The sequence below is a fragment of the Suricata suricatta genome, chromosome 5, assembly GCF_006229205.1.
Source record: "Suricata suricatta isolate VVHF042 chromosome 5, meerkat_22Aug2017_6uvM2_HiC, whole genome shotgun sequence".
Lineage (NCBI taxonomy): Eukaryota > Metazoa > Chordata > Mammalia > Carnivora > Herpestidae > Suricata > Suricata suricatta.
The window spans coordinates 126,366,125-126,390,339 of NC_043704.1; the positions used below are offsets into that span (position 1 = coordinate 126,366,125).

The 24,215-nt window shown below is 44.1% G+C and overlaps 1 protein-coding gene across 1 annotated transcript in view; it reads right to left on the minus strand.

Annotated features, from left to right (window-relative positions):
• Positions 1-306: 306 nt before the first annotated feature.
• The window catches only part of LOC115292837 (inhibitor of carbonic anhydrase-like), a 31,166-nt gene continuing 7,257 nt past the window's right edge, over positions 307-24,215 (minus strand). The window contains exons 6-16 of the mRNA XM_029940827.1: positions 20,751-20,929; positions 19,216-19,387; positions 18,160-18,302; positions 16,078-16,168; positions 14,905-14,946; positions 11,923-12,078; positions 8,910-9,051; positions 3,765-3,829; positions 3,077-3,261; positions 1,629-1,815; positions 307-734 (exon numbers count right to left, since the gene is read on the minus strand). Of these exons, the coding sequence (XP_029796687.1) occupies positions 700-734; positions 1,629-1,815; positions 3,077-3,261; positions 3,765-3,829; positions 8,910-9,051; positions 11,923-12,078; positions 14,905-14,946; positions 16,078-16,168; positions 18,160-18,302; positions 19,216-19,387; positions 20,751-20,929 (1,397 nt within the window). The 3' untranslated portion in view covers positions 307-699. The remainder of the gene's footprint in view (positions 735-1,628; positions 1,816-3,076; positions 3,262-3,764; positions 3,830-8,909; positions 9,052-11,922; positions 12,079-14,904; positions 14,947-16,077; positions 16,169-18,159; positions 18,303-19,215; positions 19,388-20,750; positions 20,930-24,215) is intronic.

Here is a 24,215-nt window from a genome sequence, read left to right on the forward strand (position 1 = left end):
AGAAGTCCACACTCATAAAACTAACATTTAACAATGTATAACTTAGGCTCCCATTTGACTTTTACTGAAGCACTACCATAGGTTGCAATTATGGTAATACTAGATATGGTAAAATCTCTGATAAGAAACTGACTTAATAGAAATGAGTATAAATCCCACTTTAAGGAAGTTGACTTTAAAAGGGTAGTAAGATTAGATTTTTGCAGTAATTTTAATGTTTTCCAATTAATCAGAGTTAGGATTTTGATTCCACTTGACAATGTAAATTTTAAATGTTCAAATATATTTTTAAAATACACAAACTCATTCCTTATTCTTTATTTTTATTATATAAGTCCTTGGTACTGCAACACTGATGCTTTTTTTTCACACTTGTAATCACCACTCACTCTTGGGTAAAATGAAGAATGGGGAGGGAAGATGAGCTAGTCTTATACAGTTCTTTACAAAGGTACAATTTAATAGATATTAAATTCAGAAGCATAACTCTAATATAAAGACATAGTTTTCTCCCCTCAAAAAAAACCTGAGAATATTTAATGAAGTGTTCTGAGAAGACACAATAATTTTCATTCATTTTAATTGTTGTGTCAGTTCCAGCACATAATTATAAAATAACTAAGGCTAACACAGGCCCATGATGCCCCACCATATTTGCAGGCACTGAGCATCCCTGTGGATGTCCACTTTGATCAGCATTTAATGTACATGGAATGTACAGGCGTCCAGAAGTTCTGAAAAGGAAAACATAAGAGAAAGAACTTCAGGTACTTCCTATGCTTACTAAACACAATTCCATTCCTCTTTTCTAAAAGTAAATACTAGGTAATACTTTTTTAAAAATCTCTCTCTATCTCTATCTCTCTTATCTCTATCTCCTAACTGATGTCAGTGCTAACCTTAAATACCAACATTTTCCTTTCCTCCTGCTCTCATGATCCCCAATGCACAATATAATTCAACAAAAACCCAGGCACACTCCCAGCAATTTGATTATCCCAGCTCTCATTTTATTTCTCCAGCTGAATCCTTTTTGAGACAACTATGCCATTCTAAAATACACACACACGTGTGTGTGTGTGTGTGTAAACTATGCCATTTAATATATATTTGTATATCTTTAACTATAAATATATATATGCAGATATAGACATAAAACTAGAAAGGGCATACTGTAGTGCTAACTTCATTTTGTTTCTATTAATATTATTTATACATTTGACTTAAAATCTTTGAAAATTGATCCTCTGTGAGTCATGCTATGGTCATCTCCCAACCGTCTCCCTACACTGAAATGCTCACACATGTGTACCTTCTTGTTTCGTTAGCAAAAAAAATGGAAATGCACAAGCAAACAACTTCAATTTCCAAATGATCTCAAGTTCTATTGCACTTGCTGTCTCCTTCAAATGATTTGGTCTTTTTTCAGTGTCTTATATGCTTGTCTAATTGGGTTGCCTCACTGGTAAGTCTGAATCCTACTGCAGGGCCAGGAGGAAGCCCTCTTCATCTTTGTGTTCCTATCAGTCAGGCCCAGGGCTTGGCACACGATGTTCCTTAATACAATTATGGTTACCTTGACAACCCCCCCTCCATGTTATTGCTCCTTGGTGTTTTATTCTACTTACCAGAGTGTAAGCATGGTTTCATGTTATCAATAGCCATGAGATACTCTTGTCCTAAGTATTTTCTGGAAGTTGTTTCATCCTGAAGGTTAGCTAAACATGCAGTGTCATCACTGAAAAGCAGATCCTTGTTTGAGGATTCAAACATCTGGAACATCCTGTATTCAAACCCATTTCTTCCAAAGAGCTCCTGAGTCAGAAGACAGAGAGTGAGCAGCAGCACCAGGGAGCACAAGGCTGTATATTCTGCCTCAGAAGATCCAAGTCTGCCGCTCAACTCCAGCCCCCGGAGCCCTGGGACACAGTAACAGTTTAGGAGGCACCATTAACGGCAAACAGTATGGCCTCTGGGTTCAGATCCTGGCCATCATGTGACTATACGAAAATTCTTTACTAAGTTCAGTGAACCTCAGTTTACTCATTTGTAAACGGAGATAATAACCCTAAATAGTAAAGATGATGTATGTAAAGCAACTGCTAAATAGGAAAAGCTTCAAGTTGGCCACTGTATCACAGTTCTGTCAATTTTCAACTTGCTGGGTTACAATTGTCTATCTTCCCGCTGATCGAAATCCTTGCCCCCTTGCCTTTTCTATTCCCTAGATCTGCCCCAGGCACCTGATCATTTCCATCTCTTCCTACCCCTCCTCTCTTTTCCTTTGTTCAACCCCCCCTGTAGCCAATGGGGCAGCTTGCCCTTTGGGAGATGCACCCCTTCAAAAGTGCATGACTGAGAGCCTTTTGTTTTGCCAGTTCTCCCTGGGTGGTAGTCCTTTAACTGGGATGTGTGGGCAGCATATGCTAGGACATGGAGTACTCATCTGGGGCTCTTCCAGGAAGCGGGGTGTGAGTGCAAAAGGCAGATCAAGCTTTGGGTTTTCCTAAAGATCATTCCATTTAGGAATCCTGCTACTACATAGCTCTTGTTGGCTGCCTAATCGAATGTTGGCTCTGAAACTTTCCTGAAGCCTGAAACAGTGCTCAGCCTTTCCAGGTTCCTTAATGCATTGGCACCCACCCTAGGTCAGGTAGAGCAGCCTCCATTCTGCTTTTCCCACAAACACCTCATCCTAGTATGAACGGCCCTGAGCCGACTTCCTTATTTCTGTGACAGAATAAGAAAGAGATCATCTCATGGAGGAACTGAACAACTCCAGGAGGTGTCAGGAATCTGCTCAGAGATACAAGTGAGCCTCAGGGAGACACTTCAGGTACCCATGTGTCCAAGGCTTTTTTAGTCCACTTTGATATCCTAGACAGCCCCAGAGCACAAAGTAAACATGGCCACCAGCTACCTTTCTGCCTTCATCAGAGGCAGGGATGCAAGCATCTAGTTCTACTTTCCAGGGATAGAGGGTATGAGACTGGGCTGGGTATGCCTGTCAGCTGTGCAAGTGACCTGGCACTCTGTTGGGGGGACTGTGCAGACGGGACCTCCTGCGTGCCCGTACCTGTTGGTTGAAGAGCATTCTGCGAACAGAATCTGCTTTATCTTTCCTTGAGACCACAGCATGATTTGGGACTCTGGCCAGATGGCAGCTCCGAGCTTCAGTCACAGGCTTCCTGGTGCCATCGAGGCACAGCAGCTCAAAGTCTTCATGCTTCAGATCTTTAGCCCATGCTTCAGGGTTTTTTCCTAAGAAGAAGGAAGATGGATCAGCCACTGGGGGGGGGGGGGGTGACCAACCACCAATGTCTGGGAGAATCACAGAGACATGGAAGAATGAAATAATAAAACTTTAAAAATAAAACAAGAGAAAAATTCATAAGCCTATAAATTCATAACCTTTCTTGTTAGTGCCTTTTTAGCCCTAGTAAAGGCAAAGAGTTCTTTAAAAGCCTCAAAAAATCACTAGCCAAAAAGGAGAAGATTGGTTGAACTATATAAAAAATTAAAACTTTTGTTTATCAAAAAACATCATTAAAGTGAAAGCCTTTAAAGCCTTTCAGAGAGGGACAAGATATTTTCAATCCATATAGCTGATAAAAACTTGTATCCAGAATACATAAGGAATGTCTATAAATTAAGAGAGCTAGAACACCCTTTAATAAACTTCCCTGGTGCCCCAACTGGGGAGTGACTTCCCATAAGAGACTCAGATTTTTTCCAAGGGAGGAAAGGACAGCACAGACACATACCATCAGTGTTCTGGAAGACCGTGTGATGCTTCACAAAGGCCACGTCTCCCTTCTCAACCAGACACCTGCACAGGGAGGATCAGGTCAGCGAGGAGGACCCATAGGCGTGAGAGGGAAAGACACCCAGAAAGAACCACCTAGGGGTTCACACACCCTCCATCAGAGCCACTGGACACAACTAATGCTGACCACATCCACACATACAACTGTAACACCCAACTGTCCCTGGGAATTAGAGGGGAAATGTAATAGAAAAAGAAATTTGCTTTGGGGGTGCCTGGCTGGTTCAGTCAGTTAAGCATCTGACTTCAGCTCAGGTCATGATCTTGCAGTTCGTGGGTTTGAGCCCTGGATCGGGTTCTGTGCTGACAGCTCAGAGCCTGGAGCCTGCCTCGGATTCTGTGTCTCCCTTGCTCTCTGCCCCTCCCCCGCTCGTACTCTGTCTCCATCTCCCTCTCAAAAATAAATAAACATTGAAAAAGAAATCTGCTCATTTTGTTTTTATTGTAGATAACCATTATTTCATTTCTTATTTGAAATACTGATTGGTTTCTCCAGAGAAGATGCTTATGTTCTCCTATTAACAGGGATACTCAAGAACGGCTCTTTGGTTGGATCAAAACTCCCATCATCATGGAAGACATGATTTTGAAGGAGTGTCTTCACATCCATAGGTCTAGTGAGCTTTAATAAAAGTTAATGTGGATATGTTTTCATGGTTAATCCCATGAAAAATGTTTCTCTGCGTTTAAGGTCCATTTTTTATGAGAAATGTTGAATACATTAAAAATCAGTTCTGTGATATCCAATCATTTGGCAATTGATATTAATGATTCATTATCAGAAGTACCTCTCTAGTTTTCTCTAACATCAGATCCCTCTGTTCTTAGCTGGGGTCAATTACTTCCATTCAATTTTTCTAAGCTTCCTTGCCCGATTTATTTCCTCCACCCACTCTCCATATAGTCCTGGTCCTGAATAAGCATGATCATTGGCCTCAGGTGTGTCCACATTTCAACAGGGAAGCAGACCAGAGACCCTTCTGATCATTCACTTCTATGGGACATTCCTGTTTTCCTTGCTCTACTCTAGAGCTGTGATTCTCAACGCGTGGGCTGGCATCAGCAGTATAGGCACCAGCTGTGAACCTTTCAGAACTGCACATTCTTGGGCCCCACCCCAGACCTACTAGATCAGAAACTTCTGGAGGTGGGGCCCAGATATCTGTGTTTTAACAGTCTCCTCAGGGGATTCTGTGTTCTAGTGGTGTTTGAGACAGCCACCTTCCCATTCTAGAGAGCAGTGACTAAAATGTTTTTCAAATTCCCGCATACTTCTATCTCTCCACATTCCCTCCCCCCAACACTCATTCTGACATGTCCTCCTGCTTCCCAGAGAAAACATGGATATCATCACATGGGCTTTCTTCCAGCCAAATCTGTCAGCCCAAGTCTCCAGTGCTGTTCTCCTGCCCATCAGGCACAAAGTGGGAACAAAGGTCTCCCACCCAGCAAGTGTCCTCCTCAGGTGCCTTGCATCCCATCCTGCCCACACTCTCAGGCACATTCTGATACTTTTCTTCTTTCCCTTATGCAATTGGAGTCTTTTCCTGTTCACAGGGCTCTTTTTATCAGCATTTATACTTTTCTTTTTTAAAAAACAAGAATCCCTGTTTTGATCCCACACTGCCCTCAGCAATGGGCCTTATCCAAACACTTATAAGAAGCATCCCTTCACACCACCCTTGCTGACCCCTGCCAGTCAGCTTATGGGACTGACTCACTATTGCATCTGCCCCCACCAGATTCAGGGGCCAGTTCACCATACTCATTTTATCTGATTTCTCAAGTTCATCCTTCCCCCAGTTTGAAACACTATCTTCGTTATAGGCCAAATATTATGTGTCCATGTCTAAGTTTTGAAAATCTATTCTCTGCCACTGATTTGTCATTCTTGCACCTAAACAAGCCTGTAGTAATCATAGTATTACAGTATTATATAGTATTACAATGTGATTTTTATATCTAGGAGAACAAAATACCCTTTGTATAATTTTATTTAAAAATTCTTGACTATTGTTTATCTACTAAGCTTTAATATTTTGAGAACTGACTCCATCCCCCATCTCTGGTCACAGTGGAGGCAGGTAAAACTTTATATGCAACGTCATTGCATAAGTTGTGTGAACTCAAAGCTTTCATTGGAACTGGGCTGACAATTCCATTTCTTGGGAATTGGGGTGAATATATTATAGTCTGTGTTTGACTACTTCTTTACAACTGAGAAACTGTAATAATGTTAATCCCAGATATTTCCTTCCATGTAGACTGAGAAATAGAGAAAACCATCCAGTAGAGAAAGAGACAATAAGACAGATGTGGAGGGGAGGGGGAAAGTTAGAGAGAGAGAGAGAGAGAAGCAAAGTATATTCCTTTTTGCTAAAAATTAACTCACTGTTTATCTAGAATTCTAATTTAGCTGGACATCCTAAATTTTATCTGGCAACTCTTGGCTGTCTCTGGAGGCTCAAGTCTTAGTCGTTACAAGGCAGAAGCTCCTTGGGTTTTTTTCACTTGCAACCAAAAGAGTCTTTATTCATTATATTAAAGGGGAAAAACATTAAACAAGTAGATAAAATATATAGTATTCTATAGAGTGAAAAGTGCTTAAAAAAACCATAAAGCAAGAAAGGCAGATATGAAATATTGGTACGGGCAAGTGTGTGTGTATGTGAAATTACAGTGGCCAGGAAAGACTCCCTGATAAATCCTAAAGGAAATGAGGGAACTAGCTATGATATGAGGAAGAAGAACACTCTCGATGGGGGTAAGAGCAAGTGCAAAGGCCCTGAAGCAAGAGTATGCCTGGCGTCTTCAGGGAATAACTAGGCTATGAAGATGACTGGATTAGATAGAACAAGGGGAAAGATAGAGAAGATGAAGTCCCAAAGGCCTTCTCATATTACAAAGAGGCCTTATAGGTCAAAGAAGGACCCTAAATTTTACTCTGAGTGATATGGGAAATTGCTGGAGGGTTTTAAGCAGAGATACTCTGATTTATGTTCTAAGAGAATCCCTCTTGCTGATGTGTTGGGAATAGACTGGGTGTTGGAGGGAGAGAAGAACAGGGCAGATGCTTCCTGACCCTGTTAGGAGTGCATGGTAACAATCTGGGGAGAGGTGATGATGGTTTGGATCAAGGTGGTATCAGTGGAGATGAGGCCAATTCTGGTTATCTTTTTCAGGTAGAGTCAGCGTGATATGATGGAGTCTGAGAGAAATAAAGTAGACATAGATAACAGAAACTAAGGTTTCCTTTTTTCCAAGAAGAAAAATGGAGTTGCCTTTAAGTGACATAGGTAAGACTGATGGAGGTACAGGCTTGGGTGGGAGTGTATGAAATTTCAGAAGCTCAGTTTGGGACATTCAAATTTGAGAGAGTGATTAGATATCCAAGTGAAGATGCCCATTAGGCAGTCTGGGGTTTCATCTGGAGTTCTGAAGAGACCTCTGAACAGGAACATAAATTTGGGAATTGTCAGCATCTAGATGGATCAAGAGTAGATAAAACCACCAAGGGTGTAGACATGAAGAGAGAAGTCCAAGGACGGAGCCCTCAGGTGCACCAACATGTTGAGGATGGGGATGTGAGGTGGAAACAGCAAAGACACAGGTGTGATAGCAGGAGAGAGAGGAGGGAATTCAAACAGTGTGGTGTCCTGAAGCCAAGGAGGAAAATGCATCCATGGGGAGGAAATGATGGGTGGTACCAACGATGCTGGTAGATGAAGCAATGCAAGGACTGAGAACTGATCCTTCATTTGGGGATGAGAGCAAGCTGTGTTTCAAGACAGAGCTCTGACAGTTCCAGGTCCGCTTTGATATCATGTTAGTACGAAGAAGACCATCAACCCTAATACCAACACACTTTCTGATGTAAAAATAAAAAACCAAAAACAAAAACTATGTTAGCCTAGGGTTCATGTTCAGCATATAGTGTTGTGGATCTGTGAAAATATATCACTTATATTTGGCTTATGAAAGAGAAAACTTCGGAGATGGCAGGATAAGTCATCTGGCAGTGTGACAAATAAAGGGGTCCTTCTCTAGAGGCTCACACATTCTCCACACAGCACCCACACAACCCTGATTCACACAACATGCCTACTGCCCCAAAGTGTCCTTTGCTGCTCAGCACACCTAGAATTAAATCTGCCCTCCTGGTCAGGTCAGTAGGGCACGGAGACATATCCAATGCTGCCACTCCAGCTTCTACACAGCCCTGATGCACCCCCCTCACCTTAGGGCCTTCTTTTCTGGCCTCAAACACAGCACAATTTGTCCTGCCCCATGCCTGTATCCTTGCTGTTCCTTCTTCCTTGATACTGTTCCTCCAGATTGTCTGAGGCCGGATTCCCTCTCAATATTTAATGCTCAATTCACACAGTCCCTTCCACTTGTTGTCACCAAAACCGTCCCCTACCCAAGTCACTACCACACCATCCCCCTTTGTTCCTTTGCAGCACTTATCACAGTCAGGAAGTGATTGGCTCTTATTTATATGTTTATTGTCCTACTCTCATGAGAGCAGACAGGGAGTGGGAGTTACATGTGTCTTGTTGCTGCCATAACCCTCTACCTAGGCCAGTGCCTGCCACATACTAGGTGCTCAATAAATGTTTCTTGAATGGTTGGAGGAGCCTAAGAATATCTATTTTTAAAATGTACTCATCATACTCTGGTTTCTCTTCAGATCGTATAAATCTTTCGCCTTTTAAAATGTACTCATCAGCTAGGTGTAAGAAGCATGTGCCCAGTACCCCTCCTCTGATTTTAAACCAGGGCTCTGAAAGATTCCGTGACTTGTCCACAATCACACAGAAGAAAAGAACAAAAGTTGAACCAGTATTGTGACCCTGCACCATCATTCTTGCCTCTCTTCAGGTGCCCTAAGTCAGCTGGGTCTGCCGAAAAGTGTTCCAGAAAGGAGCTGGACTTGAGTCCTTGGGGCCATTGGGAATCTGCAGTTCTGTTTTCTAATTCTGGCCCCTCTTAAATGCAGCACCCAGATGCTGGGGTGATGGAAAAGATGGAAAAGATGGCAGTGGGGTGGTGCCAAAGAGAAAGGTGCACAGACACTACTTGCCTGAACGCCCCACTGCACCCGTAGTATCTCTCGCGGCTGTTGGGAGCACAGGTGTGGGCTGGGTCGCTGCCACCACTGCACAGAGCACAGAGCCTGGAAGCTGGATCGGCCCCAGGGGCACAGCTCTGACTGAAGAATTCATCTGTGCAGGAAGACACAGGAGGTCAGCTCTTCCCACCAATGTTAGCAAGAGAGCCTCAGATTTTGTCCCGAGGATTGCCACATTCAGGTGTTTATTACCATATTATTAGAAATAGGAATCTTATGGAATAAAATTAAAAAAGGTTGCAACTAGAGCAAAGGGAGTAACTAGAGTTACTAGAGTAAAGGGAGACTGGCTGAAGTTGGGACAATGGTCTTTGGAATAGAAGTGGCACAGGGCAGAGGTGTGGAAGGACAGACACAGATGTAATCCTGAGAGAGACAACAAAACTAAAAGTCCCAGCTGGTTGAACCTGTCCCCCATTTTTCCTGACCTCTGCTGCCCTTGCCCTTCCTTACAAGGTATTCCATCTTGACTCCAAATCCAGGAAGGAACCTGAGAGACCCAGCTGCCAAGCACTGTGCTGGGTCCCAGGGCACTGTTGTGAGGACATCACATAGGCCCTGCGCTCTTGGAATTCAAGTTCATGAACAACAGTCATAATTCAAGTAGCCACACCAGTGAATTTATCCACCCACCCCCACTAACCCCCACTTGCTCTGTAGAATATGGTTCTACACAGCTGCAGATAGAGGGATCTAGTGCAGACCTGGGAGTCAGGGAGAAGCCTTAAGTCGAGAGATGAAGAATGAATAGGAACAGGTTTTCCAGACAAGGGGGCAGTACCTGCAAAGGCCTAGGGCAGGCATTGGGGTGGGGGGCAAACGACACAAAAAGGTTAATAGAGGACATTGAGCTGGACCACCCACTGCGAGAGTGAGTGAGGAGAAGCCAAGGTCCAGATTCCCTTTTACACCTTTATGTAGATTTTGTTCTTCATCCTTAGAGAAATAAGGAGCTTCTGAAGGGCTATAGTAATGCTGGGCCAGGTATAGTGGGCAGGATATAGCCAGACCTGCACTTTGCAAAGACTGGTCTGGCAATGGGATGGCTGGAATCCAGGCCAGATGTGGTGTGCAGGCAGCAGGTTACTGTTGTAGTCCCAGGGACGTGAAGGCAGCTTGGGCTAGAGCAGCACTAAGGTGAGAGAGACAGTGGAGGGGAGGGAGAAACTGACATCACAGGTGATGGATGGGTGTGTGCAGGATGACAGCTTGGTTGCCAGCTGGGGCAAGCGGATAGACTAAAAGGTCCTCCACCAAGCTACGCAGCCTTGAAACAGGACCAGGCTCAGCAGAGATGATGCATTCTGTTTTGAGCTTAATGTGCTTTTGAGATATTCAACTAGATACCGTCAAATAGGCAGTCCTGGAGGTCAAGGAGAGATCTGTACTAGAGATTAAAATGTAATAGTTATCAACATATAAACATAATATTAATAATAGTGATATCAGCAAAAATTTACTTAGCACTGGCTATGTCCCTAGTTTTGTATGTATAATATTATTTGTTTAGATAGTAATTGAGCCTGTAGGCATGGATATGAGTGCCTGCGGATTGAGTTTAGAGTAGAGGGGAAAACTTGCTTTAAGCAACTGAAACATTTATTAACCAGACTGGGAAAGTGGATTCTGTAGGGGTAGGAGAAAAACCAAGCCAGTGTGTTTCCATAAAAGTCAGGACAGTGTTTTAAGGTGATCTGAAGAAAGAGAAGTCATGGAGGAATGGACTGGGGGGTGACCTTTCAGCTGAGCAACATGGAGGTCCTGGGTGGCCTTGACCAGAGTTCTTCCTATGGAATGACACAGAGAAGCCGGAGGGCAGGGACCCGAGGAGCAAGTGGGAGGTGACTGGCTCAGACCTTGCTGCTAAGAAGTCTGGCAGTAAAGAGGAATAGAAACAAGTCAAAAGTGGGAGGAGACTGCTGAGAGAGGCAGGACTTTTAAAAATGCAAGATACTGGATGTGTTCAATGTTGAAAGAAATTATTGGCTATACCAGAAAAAGAAGTCGTAACCAAAAGCATGAGGCTCTAGGGAAGGGTGTGGGGGAGGGGCCCCACACAAAGCACAGGTAGAGGGAGGCTGAGCAGACACAGCCGTCAGGAGGCCCACAGCTTTGGCAGTGGCATGGTAAGGGGAAATTTTTCTGATCATTTCAAATGTCTCTGCGGCTGAGATGAGTCATCTGCCGAGAAAGGGTGGTAGATGGGTAAGGGATGGAAATGTGTGGACATCAGGATGATTGTTGGGAAGTGCACAGGGGTTGGCGTTGAGACACAGTCGGGGTGCTCATGAATGCCAGGGGCCCACTGAGCCCAGCAGCTGGAGCATTTCCAGCGGAATGAAGTGCTCAGCCCTGTGACCTCTCTAGCCATGTTTAGCTGCTAAGGAGCAGAGGGAGAAAAGAGAGGGAATACGCTTTGCATAGGAATGGGATTTGTGAGATGGCTGGAAAAAGCAGGGGACCAAGGGCCTTTTAGGTCTTGGCAAGAGTGCTGCTAAAATGACGAATATGAAAACCTAAGGGAGATAAGGGTGGAAGTGAAAGATAAAGTGTCTAAGGACTTACTGGCATAGGTTTTCAATTTTTAAAAAGCACCCAAACTAGTTTATATGGGAAAACAACACACACACACACACACACACACACACACACACACACACACACCACTCTTGCTCTGTCACCCCAGGCTTGTTCCCTGAGCCAGCTGTAACACATAAAGAATGGGTATTTCCCTAATGTCTGCCCTTTGGGCCAAGCTGCTCCCCTCAGAAGTGAGGAGGTGAGGAGAGAGGGGGGCAGCCGTTCAAGCAGAGGTGAAGCTCACCTGTAATGTCTGCCCAGCCCTTGACCCCACTACCCATTTATATCATCCCTTGGCATTCCTTGCCATTGAACTGAATTCCTCTCCTACACAGGCCCAGGCCCAAGGAAGGGGCTGCCACACCACCCCCCAGAACACACTTACCAAATTTACAGGACCCAGTTTTGTTGTATATCAAACCCATGGGAATGGTCCAGCCTGCAGAAGTACCAACTGCGGGGTGACAGGACTTCCTGCCTTGCAGGGAGTTCCAGGTGAGGTCGGGATCTGGTTTCTTAACCACGGCCACGACGTAATAACCTTGCAACACAGATAGATACCACGATGCAACTTCAGTAGCTCCAGGACCCTCTGAATGTATTCTAGAGCTGCTGTGTTAGCCCCTGCCAGCCACTCTCCCAAGGGAGGAGGAGTAGCTTGAAACCCTCCCCTTACTCTAGCAGAAGACCCTGCCAGCAACTATCATTATTAGGTATGGGGCCAAACAGCCTGACTGCTGCGCTCCAGATACGTCTACACGCATGCATCCAGAAATATTTACACCTGTATTTCATACTCTCAGTATCCTGCCATCTATTCTTTACTACAAGATGCTTCATTTTCCCTCAATGATATATTGTAGGCACCTTCTCAATTCAGCAGAAATAGATACAGCTATCTCATTGTGTTAAATGGTTAAATCTAAGTTACATTCCACTATATGGAAATACTTTATTTTGTGATAACCCTACTGCTGGGCATTTACGTTGTGACCCACTTTGCCAGATTACAAATTATCTATATAAATCTTTATATATATAAGTGTGCACCTGTTGAAATATTTCTGTTGAACATAAGTCCTAAAGAAAAAGCTTTAATGACTTTTTAAAAGTTAAGTCTCAGGGCACCTGGGTGGCTCAGTCTGTTAAGCGGCCAACTTCAGCTCAGGCCATGATCTCATTGTTTGTGAGTTGGAGCCCTGCATCAGGCTCTGTACTGCAGAACCTGCTTGGGATTCTCTCTCTCTCCCTCTCTCTCTGCCCCTCCTCCACTTGTGCCCTCTCTCTCTCAAAAGAAATAAACTTTAAAAAGAAATAGTGTCTGATTTTCTAGATTTTTGACAATATCATTTTCTCTAGTTGTGACAATTTAGTCTTTTTTCCAATGTTAAAAAAATTGTAATTATACACACACACACACACACACACACACACACACATTCAGCAAAGCTGAATTTATAAGATTAGAATCGTAAATCTTCAGGACTAGAAGCTAATACGATTCCCCACCACCCCTCCGAACCCTCCGCCCCACTGCACTCCCGTTCTTGCTGTTGTGATTCAGGTCTCTAAATATTCAAGCCTGGAAAGATTGGAAGTCACCATGGCAGGTGGAAGACCTTCCTTGCCAGTTACTTCCTAAACAACCTCAGACAAGTCACTTCATGCCTAGGATCCTCAGTTTCCCCTCAGTAGAATGGGGACAATGATACTCATCCCGGGGTGTTTTAGGGGGATCAGATGTGCTAATATGGGCACATTGTACATTAGGCCAGGACGGGGAGGTTCCGCTGCTGGGTTTCCAGCCCCACTGCTAGCTGGACGAGCGGTACCAGAGTTTTTCTCTCACTGCAGCAGATTCTCCCAAGGCCACAGCAAGCCCTTGTCTGCCAGACTGTGTTCTGTCACACCGTTCCAGCAGCCAGATACCATTACAGTGCCTTTCCTGAGGTGTAGCTATTTCTGCACAAATAGCATCAATTATTGACATCTGGGGTGTGTGTGTGTGTGTGTGTGTGGCTTTGGGGTTGATCCCTCTCCATCTCTCCATCTCTTCTCACATCTAACTTTCTCCATCCCAGTCAGCCACCCTGAACTGTCTTCTAAGCATTTTTGTCCACCTGCATTTGCCTATCCCTGAAGTTCCTGGAAATTTCAACCATTCTTCAAGCAGAGTTCTTTCTGACTTCACATATTCTATAATGGATAGACTGCATGAATGACAAAAATGCCAGCTGTTAGTGTTGAAATTAAAGACACAACTCAATGAAGACTACTAGCTATGAAAACAGAGGGGCAGAGAGACAGCATATCCTAGGACTTGGGTCCTGTTGCAATGAAGGGGAGCTTCTGCAAGGGAGCAGCTTTGCACCCCAGAGGCGTGATGGAGCGTGGGCATTGCTGGTCCTCCATGACCCCATGCTCAGCAGGGAACAGAGACACTGCTGGTGCTGTGGTGCCCAAAATCCACCCACCTCCTCCAGCTCACTTGTGTCATAGCAAACTCCAAGCCCAAGTGAGCATCTGTTTTCATCTCAAGATCCTCTGTCACCCTTGTTTTCAAACCCTAATATGTATCAATCAGCTGAAGGGCTTGTTAAAACACACAGCAGTAGGCCCGTCCTCGGAGTTTCTGACTCAGTGAATTTTGGGTGGAGCCCAAGAATTTGCATTTCTCACAAGTTCTCAGTGATGCTGTGGCAGTTGGTCCAGGCACTGCACTAGATTAAGAAACACTGCTCCATTTTGCAAGGGAAGGTACTTCAGGGACAAATACAGACCCTCTCTGCCCAGAGATACTGATGGGAGAATTTGTCCCTTGGTCTACTCTAAAGATAAGGTCAGCTCCTCTCCTATTAAAATCAGCTGGCTAAAAGTTAAAGGGTTGAGCTCATCTTCCTCCTCTTCTTCATTACAGGAGGTATAACTCTCCTCCTGGCACAGAGATGGGCAGGCAGCGTGTGACAAGGAGCAGGGTGACGTGTCAGGAAGGGCAAGGGGATTCCAGTCACACCACCTCTTCTCCAGCCCAGGTGCAGGCACTTCCTGGCTGTGTAGCCCTGGGTCTCACTTTCCCGCTATACACAATACGGGATGGTGATGCCCACATCCCAGAGCACCACTGAGAAGGGTAAACAGGAACAGTGCGGGCAATAGTACGTACCCTACAAACAGGAATTATTGCTACAGCTTCATGATGGATTTGCTCCTTAACAATAAGCTGGGGTAGTGGCGGCTTCTCATCATCATCCTTCTTTTTATTTTCTTACAACTCTGATAACTCTGGTTTATTTTTAAGGCTTTCCCCACCCTCTCCCCCAACAATGGCCTTTATCTTTTAGCCCCAGTGTTACTGATTCTGACTCACCTTCCATGAGTGTATTCACACACCTAGACTCATCCTTGGGCACTAAAAAGAAAAAAACCAACCAGGATACATGGCATTAAACTCTTATATTACTCAGTCCAAAGTCATGAGCTTCTCAATCTCAAGAGTGAAGGATAAAATTAAGCAGTTTGTCATTTGTTATCAACAAGCCAAGAATCTGCAGGCCCATTTTACGCCTCTCTGCCTGATCTTTGCTATTTGAACATTAGATTCCACCTCAGAATCTCCCCAACTCTCAGGGACTTACAGAGAAAGAAAATGAGATGCCCTTTGAAGAGGGGCAGAGGCCACTAAAGATCCTGACAAAGGTCTTTCTGCATTTGCTACATGATCCAAGTCACCCTGACATCTTTCATCCCTGCAGAGCCCCGGACTAGGGCGGGCAATCATTATATTCTAATTATGTTGGAGTCAGAAAACCCTGGATACAGTCTTCATTCTACTTTGGACACATCATTTAACTTCTCTAAGCCTTAGTTTTTATATCAGTAAAATGGAGATACCACTATTTACTTCACAGAGTTGTCTGTATTGAAAGATAATGTATGGTTTCTTGCTCAGCACCTAACGGATGGGGTACTTCATAAATTATATTGGTGAAGTCCTCTTTTCCCCAACTTTATGTGTTTATGTGAATGGGTCCCCACTGAAGAACATGACCCTGTAGCATCACCCCTCAATCTTCAATTAATTTTGGAGTAGCAAATTTGGCACAAGTATTGAGGTACATGTGGCTCAGCCCCTTCTTTATTGAAGAGAGTAGGGAGAGAGTGGTTTAGATCTTTTCAATGAAGCTTTGTGACAATACGTGTTCTTCTCTGCCCTCAGCCATGGGGTGAGCCAACAGACCTGTTCTCCTGAACTAGTGGGTAACTCTAATTCAAGGGCAATTTGGAAGCCCTGCAGCCAGCTCTGTACCCTGCCCTCCTGTATCACCTTTTCAGTAATAAAGGTCTCCTTTGACCTCACTCTGCCTTACTCCTGTATCCGTATCTTCATTAGTTCTGGCTCTGGGGAAGGAGGACATTGTCTGCTAGCCTCACACATTCCAACAGCAGTTAGTATTTCAACAGTGAACTAAATCATTTCCTCATCTTTCTATGTCAATGGCCTTGAGGAAATAAAACAGCAAGATGCACCCCCTCCACTTACTGTAGTTCTCTGCCAGAACAGGCACTAGACCGCACTGGCCCGCTACGTAGATGAAGCTTCCATCCAAAGTCATGGCATCAGTCTCTCCTTTCTGAAGAAATAAATCAGTAGCACAACAGTGAGGCTGTTTTCTGTCTCACTGACCCTCAGAGGTTTTCTGTCTCATTGGCTAATGTCATGTTACATGCACACATGTACTTCTGATTAATCAAATCGTGGATCACCCAAAACTTCTGCCATTTAACCACAGGGTTTAGAAAGCTGGACATGTTGACCCAGGAGCAAGCACCCAACCCAGATTATGCTCCCTGGCATCTCTAATCTCTCATTAGACCCATGTTGAGTACTGGACATTCCCTCACCACATTTTATTTGTGACTGTTATCACTCAGCAGTTTACATGACCAGACTCAGGGATTGGATTTAGTAATGTTTCTATGGAACATGTTTTCTTCTGTATGATGTTCTTCTCTCTTCCCATAATCCCATTAGCACTAACTCAGAGCACTAACGCAACAAAAATGTTCAATAAACTATTAATTTTTTAGCTAAATAATTCTTAATAGTTAACTTATTTTCATCAGTGAAATTTTTCAACAGCAGAGCAAAAAATGTATACGTAAGGTCATTGTGATAAAAACACACAGATACATATACACTCTTTGCTCTTGATCTATTAATAGCCTTTCTAGAAATCTATCCTAAAATAGTAGCAACAACTATAGAAACAAAAACTTACCAAGCCCTTACTATATGCCAGGTCCTTTCTAAACACCTTCCAGTGAGTATTTCATGTATTCCTCACAAAATCCAACAAGGCAGGTGCTGTAATTCTCCCCCTTTTATACATTAATGAACTAAATCAGAGAGAGCTTAAATAATTTCTCCAATAGACAGTCACTAAGACTAAAACATAGTTTAATTCCTTAGCTCCTGCTCATAACCACTATACCACACAGCATCCAGGATCAACTATTTTTAAAGAACACATACCTCAGAACTAGTCTATATACATTTTTTCATCCATAAAATTGACTCATGGGCTTATTATGAGGATTAAATGAATTAATGAAAGTTAGGAGCTCATAAACATACTTGGCACATAGTAAGTGCTTCACAAATATTAGTTATTATTACTATCAAAGATATGCCTGGAAATATTGAGGTTATAGAACAAAAATCTTCAAATCCCTATTATCTACAATAGCAAAGGATTTGGGAATAATTCAAATGTAAACATTTAGAAATTAGTTAAATAAATTGAGGCTGAAATACTCAGTGGAATATTATACAGCCATTAAAAACCTATTTTAAGTGAACATTTTATTACCTAAGAGAGTGCACCTTCTGTGCTGACTTTAAATAATAATAACAATAGATAACATTTTTTGGCAGCTTACTATATGCTAGGCAATTTCCTGAGCATTCAAATTCATTTAATCCTTCTAGCTGACAAATTTAGGAGACTATATAAATTGCCAGATTTTAATGTACGGATTAGTCAGAGGAAGGTTTACCAAAATATAGATCTTATTTCTTCAAGAAGACTGTGTGTCTCCTAGGTTTGTCAATTTTTTAGTCTTTTATTTATAATTTTCTTTTTCTTTTTTTAATGTTTATTTATTTTTGCGAGAGTACTAGAAGGGGAGGGAACAGAGTGAGGGGGACAGAAGTGGGTTCTGCATTGACAGGCATCGGGCTCAAACTTACCAACCACAAGATCATGATCTGAGTTGAAGTCAAACACTCAACTGACTGAGCCACCCAGGTGCCCCATAAATTTAATTTTTCTAACCACAAAAATATTGTCTGCTCTTAGAGAAAATGGAAAGTTAATAGCAACACAACTTCATAGCTCAGAAATTATATGGTCATGATCTCTGAGTTATGAAGTTGTGAATGATTTTATTTATCTTTCATTTCTCTTCTAGCATAATATTTTCAGGTGGCGCTGTGGAGGGTGGGGGCAGCACACAACAGCTACATCTTGGCCTCATGGCTGACAGGAAGACAAATGGGAAGAGGGCAGAGGCTGTGTGTCTCAGTGTCCAAGCCCAGCTGTGGGGGTAGGGCCCTCCTTACCACTATGGCAGCAATGCAGTCCTCAGTGGTCTCCTCGATAGTGCACTGTAAGGCGCCACCACTTAAAGCACTCCACTCATCACACTTGACCCTCTCATGGTGACCCACTGCACACCATAGCACCCTCTTGGAGTCTTCCACACCTAGGACAGGTAGAAAGAAGCCCAGCATCCAAAATAAGTCCTAAGATATGTCTGCGGGTTTAGTGCCACTGGCTGCAGAATGGCTGCCCAATGGTGCCCTCACTGACAACAGCAGAGTGGGCATGAGACATCACTGCTCATTCCCTGCCTATCACCCTCGGGGGGAAACGGGGAACTCAGTACTCAGAAAGAGCAGTGAAGGCAGAGCGGTCCCCTCCCTACTGACCTCACCTCATCAAGTACACCCATCGAGGAGAGGACTTTCTGAGCACTAGCCCAGGTCAGGACCTCCCAGGGTTTGCTCTGACAGGACTGGGTTCTCCCATCCAGCAGTATTACCCAGTTGGCAGTCATGTGTTCTTTGGGGGATGGGCCTAATTGTTCTCCCCTCATCCAATATCTGCTTATCACAGTATGGCCACATCTAACATAGTGGCTTTTGTAGGTGCTCAATAACTATTGGTTGACTAAATGAAGAAAAAAATAAGGAAGGGAGGAAAGAAAAAATGAACCATAGGGATCCAGAGGAAGGCAAGATCTGGATTAACACCCTCTGAAAGGCTAGGTTCACCCCTAATAGTGGCAGAGGCCATGTTCTGACGTCAGCTTGGGATGTGCTATTTCCCCTGTCAAATAGACATGCCACTGGGCAAGGTGACTCTGACTAATACACAGGAGCGAGAACCATCATTCCTTTAAGTTGACTGTAATCTGAAGGTCTTCAAAACCCTTTTGTGATCTCATAATTCAGGTCTTTTCCGCAGCTTAGCAGAAAATCCCTTCATTATCCCAGTGTAGTTGGTAGCTCCCTTGGGCTCCAAGGCCAGTGAAATTTGGGTGGGGTGAGGCTTTCAGGCACTGGGAAAGCTTCTCTGGCCTTCCTGCTCTGCTGCCCTCCCAGGACCTTACACACCTATCCTTAGACGCTGAATGGCAGTAGAATATTTATATCCCAGGTATAGCTTGGCGTCCATCTTAGGAGGAACTCTTAAAAATCCACTGGTAGCATCTGTAAACAGCAAGTCCTTCCCATGAGGAGAGGCAAAGAGCTGGAATTCTGTTGACTTTTCTTTTCCAAAATGTTCCTGTTCAAAGAACAAAACAAACAGAGAAGGAGGGAGGCTGGCATAGCAAGGGAAAGGGAAAACAAACCCAAAACCAGATAAGGAAAACTGAAAGGGGGAAAACATGAGCACCTGAGAGTGAAGACAAAGTACCTGGCCCCCCAAAGTCCCTGTGGTTCTTGGGCTTCTCATGTCTCTCCAGGGAATGCTTTACCCAAATCCCAGCTGTCTGCCATGTGCAGCTTTAGGGAAACTTCCAGGGGCTTTCCCCCTGAGATCTGCACCAAGAGGTTTGGGTTGCTGTGGGCCAGGCATATCCTCCTCTCCAATGTCATGTTCCCGTGGGGCAGGCATTGAAGGCTGCCTTATTTCTGGCCATCCGACTGTCCCTAGTGGCTCTAGTGGTCTTCCTTCTGGAGTGACTAGTGGTCCAGCACCTGCCATTGAGCCTGGAGGTCAGGAGTCCTGGGCTCCTCTCCTACCTCAGGCCTACTACTGAAGGACCAGCTGGAAACTTTCTGGCTTCCAAACAGTGGAAAGGCCCTATGCCTACAACCCCCACTAGTTGGCCCAATGCCATTCCTGACTATCATGCCTAACCCCCAAGGTCTTTCCAATATCTGTCCACTTTTTCCTTTTGCAGTGGCTCTACATGAAATGTCACCTGCTGCCCAGTCTGGAAACACCCCCTACCTCCTAGGGGTACACACACCTTACTTCCCAGAGTTCAAGATTCTTCCCTACAAACCAATTCCTCTGTCCTCTGTGAGGTACACAATCCAGGTCCCCAAGGTTGTACCATTTCATCTGGTGATAATTTGTTTGTATATTCATCATGTTTCCCACACTCGTCTGGGAGCAACTCAAGGGCAAATCATTGTCCCCTTCATCTCTGAATCCCCAGTGCTGAGCAAAGAGCACCAATAGAGTAGGGTGCGGGGGATGAATAAGGTCTGGCTGGGAGAGGCTGCCACCAACACCAGACAGAGAGAATGCTCATGGCCAGAGAACCTGCCACTGAGGGAAGTCAGCAGGGCAGGATCACATGCACTATGATAATAGGAGAATACTCCATGGCGGAAGGGCATCTGCCCTGCGGACCCTTTAGAACTGGAAAGAAAAAAAATGGAGCAATGAGGCACTTCTATGGAGTCTTTGGCACAGGGGGTCAGTGATATAAGGTGAGGGTTTTATGGCCTCTGCTGTCTATAGTATATATAGACTGAGCAACTTTTCAGTGAAGTGGATGATGTGTAACATGGTTCCTTTCCTACACCCAGAAGAGCTTCCAGAGTGGCTAGAAGGGAATGTAGGAAAATGCCCCAAATCTAAGCAGGGACACCCCCTCCCCCAAGCAGGCTGGGAGGATGGTGGGTGGGAATACCTGGGCCTGGTTGAGAAGCTCCCAGATCAAGTCCTCCTTGCCCCCCACATTTCGAGCCACGACGGCATGAGAAGGAAAAAGGCCCAGGTGGCACTGTTGGGATTCATCCACTGACTTCCGGGTGTTGTCCAGGCAGAGCAGCTCATACTGGTCCCTGTCGGCCTTGTTTGGCAGGTTCTCTGGGGGAGGAAAGCCCAGTTGAGACGACTGCAGACAGAGCTACGAGCTGTGGTCCCTGCCACTCCCTGAATCACAGACCGTTTGACCTTGTTGTAATAACTTTCTAGGCCCAAGATGAAGCTGCTCCTGCCCAGGTGCCACAAAAGCAAACCAAAATTTAGATTAACTTTTGTGTTCCTATAAATGCTCTGCCTGAATAAAAACTAAGTCTATTCAGTCAGCCAGTCCCTGAACACCAAACCAACTCTGGGCCTTCTAATCTAGACAAGGTTAACTCTATGGCCCCAGCCGATCAGATACTTTCTATTTCTCTCTTCCTTGTTCTTTATTCATTTATAGAGGCTCCCTGACTTCCACCCCATTTTGCAGTTCTCCAAAAGAAGACCGTCAACTTCATGAAATGTTAAAATTTGTCTGTATCACCTAATTTGTCTTCTTTAAATTTTTTAAAATGTTTATTCTTTTGAGAGAGAATGAGAGACAGAGTGACAGAGCACGAGTGAGGGAGGGGCAGAGAGAGAGGGAGGGGCAGAGAGAGAGAGGGAGACACAGAATCCAAAGCAGGCTCCAGGCTCTCAGCTGTCAGCACAGAGCCGGATGTGGGGCTTGAACCCACGAACCATGAGCTCATGACCTGAGTCGACGTCAGATATTTAGCCGACTGAGCCACCCAGGCACCCCTAATTTGTCTTCCTTAATAATTTTCTAACAACCTAAAGAGGACTGAAAGAAAATCTTTTCCAAATGCATTTTATACTTATGAGGAACCCGAGGCCTCAGGAGGTGAAATGACTGGTCCACAATGCAGATAGACACGGGGCTGGGAAGCATGCTTGGCCCAGGGCCCCTCCGACTACCCCAGTATCTGTAACTCTGCTGATATGAATGATGACAGCAAGTGTTTTCTGAGCACTCACAGCACATGAAAGACTGTGCTGAAGGCTTTTTATGCTCTATTTCATTTAATCCTCTTAGCAACTGGAGGGAAGCCAGTGATATGATGATGCCATTCTAGAGATGAGGAAACTTGGGCTCAGAGAGTGAAGGTAACTTGTCAGCTAGTCTGAGGTTGATGCATCACCATGCAAGGACAATCCAGGTCCCCAACTAAAGTGGCACTACTCCCCTGGAGGCAGAGCTTGCTGGGTAAAGGTGGTGAAGGAGGCTCAGGGCCCCAGTTAGGGTTCTCTTCAAGTACAAAGAGGACCAGAAAACCTTGTGAGGAAAACAGACTCTTTGGGTCCCCTTGTCTTGGTATTTGAAAGTGTTCTGGGTTGAGTTATGTCCCCCTGAAATTCCTCTGTTGAGGTCCTAAATTCTCATTACCTGAGAATGTGGCCTTACTTGGAAATAGAATCATTGCAGATGTCATTAGCTAAGATGAGGTCACTCCAGAGTAGTGTGGGTCCCTAGTCCAGTATGACTGGTATCCTGATAAAATGCTACACACGCAGGGAGAATGCCATGTGAAGAGAGGACTTAGGTTGGACTGATGTGACTACAAGCCAAGGGATGCTAAAGATTGCCGGCAAGCCACCAGAAGCCAGGGGGGAGGCAAAGAACAGATTCCCCCTCAGAACCTCGAGAAGGAACCCACCCTACTGACACCTTGATCTTAGACTTCTAGCCTCTTGAACTGTGAGGCAAATAAACTTCTGTGACTTAAGCCACCCAGTTTGTGGTATTTTGTCACGGCAGCTCTAGCAAACTCATAGAGAAGGTTTTTGGGGTGCATAAACTCTCCCACTGAAAGGGAAGGAGGACAATTAGAGTTCCTGTGATGGTTACAAGTTTGATCAGGTATGTCACAGAGAAAATACATGTTAAATCTTTATGTTGAAAGAAAAAATTTTTAATGATTTAGTAATGTCAGAATTAAATAGAAAGAACCAATATGGTCTAATAGCTCCAGAAAGAACTTGACCTCAGTCACTCAGGGGCCCAGGGGTAGCAGCAGCTCCCCAACATTCACTTGCACCCCAGAAGCCTGGTGTATTGTCTCTCATAAACTTCTACTTGAAAGGCAATGAGTAGGGGCACATGGGGGCCTCAGTTGGTTAAGCATCCGACTTTAACTCATGTTGTGATCTATAGTTCGTGAGTTCGAGCCCTGCATTGGGCTCACTGCTGTCAGAACAGAGTTTGCTTCCGATGCTCTGTCCCCTCTCTCTCTCTGCCCCTCCCTTGCTGGTTCTCTCTCTCGTTCTCTCTCTCTCTCTCTTTCAAAATAAACAAACTTTTTTTAAAGCAGTGAATGATCTGTATTAGCAGGCAAATGACTTTCAGCAGAAGCAAACCAGGACAGTCTGAGACAACCTGATGTTTTCAGAAAGTGAAGATGTTTTCAAACGCCTCAGGGTGAGTGTTGGAAGATGCTGCCCGCTGGCATAGTAACTGTGGCCACTGGAGCAGCCAGAGGAGATAACAATAACAATGATCTGGAACAACTTGATTCTGGGCAATGAAACCCATGGATGGCCCCACTCCTCAAATGTACCAATAATAAGACACGCACCAGTTGCCAAAATGCTAATAAACCAGGTCAGTGTGTAATAATGAGGGGACCGTGAATTATGAATGGCCGAACAAAGTAACAAAGCACCTCAAACTCCTCTTTCATGCTACAGAAAGACACTGTGTCATCAGGAACTCTGTAAAAAGTGAGAACTTAAAATTTCCTTTGAGGTAGCAGACATTTATCTTAAAAATGAACCTCGAATACTGAATATTCATTTGGTTTAAACATGTTGAGTAATACAAGTATATTCTGTATCTGATAGAAATTTAATTGGTTACAAAACAAAACCCAGATTCTGTAACTTCAATCTGCCTGAAATACTATTTTGGTTTTTTGTTTGTTTGTTTGCTTCTTTCTGATAAATTGCCCCAAACTCTTAAAAGGGTCTTTTTTAAAAATATAGAACCACAAAAGAAATATATTTTTGTCCGCAGTAATAATGCTTTTGCAACACAGCTAATTGTAGATTTGCTAGTAAGTTCTGAAGTCATTATAATAATCTGTGTGTGTGTGTGTGTGTGTGTGTGTGTGTGTGTGTGTGTGTGTGTTTAAGGTGATTGAAGCCTTATGGAACCATTTCTACTGAAGAATCAGGAGAATGTGATTACATTTGAAATAGATATTGCAGTGGCTAAGAGAACTGAATTATTACAACTTGTCTTATTAATTGATAAATACTGCTTCAATCTGTCTAGTAGATTTATAAATCGGACAAATTGATCACTAAACAAAGTACAAATAACAGAAATGATTTTTATACAGAAGCT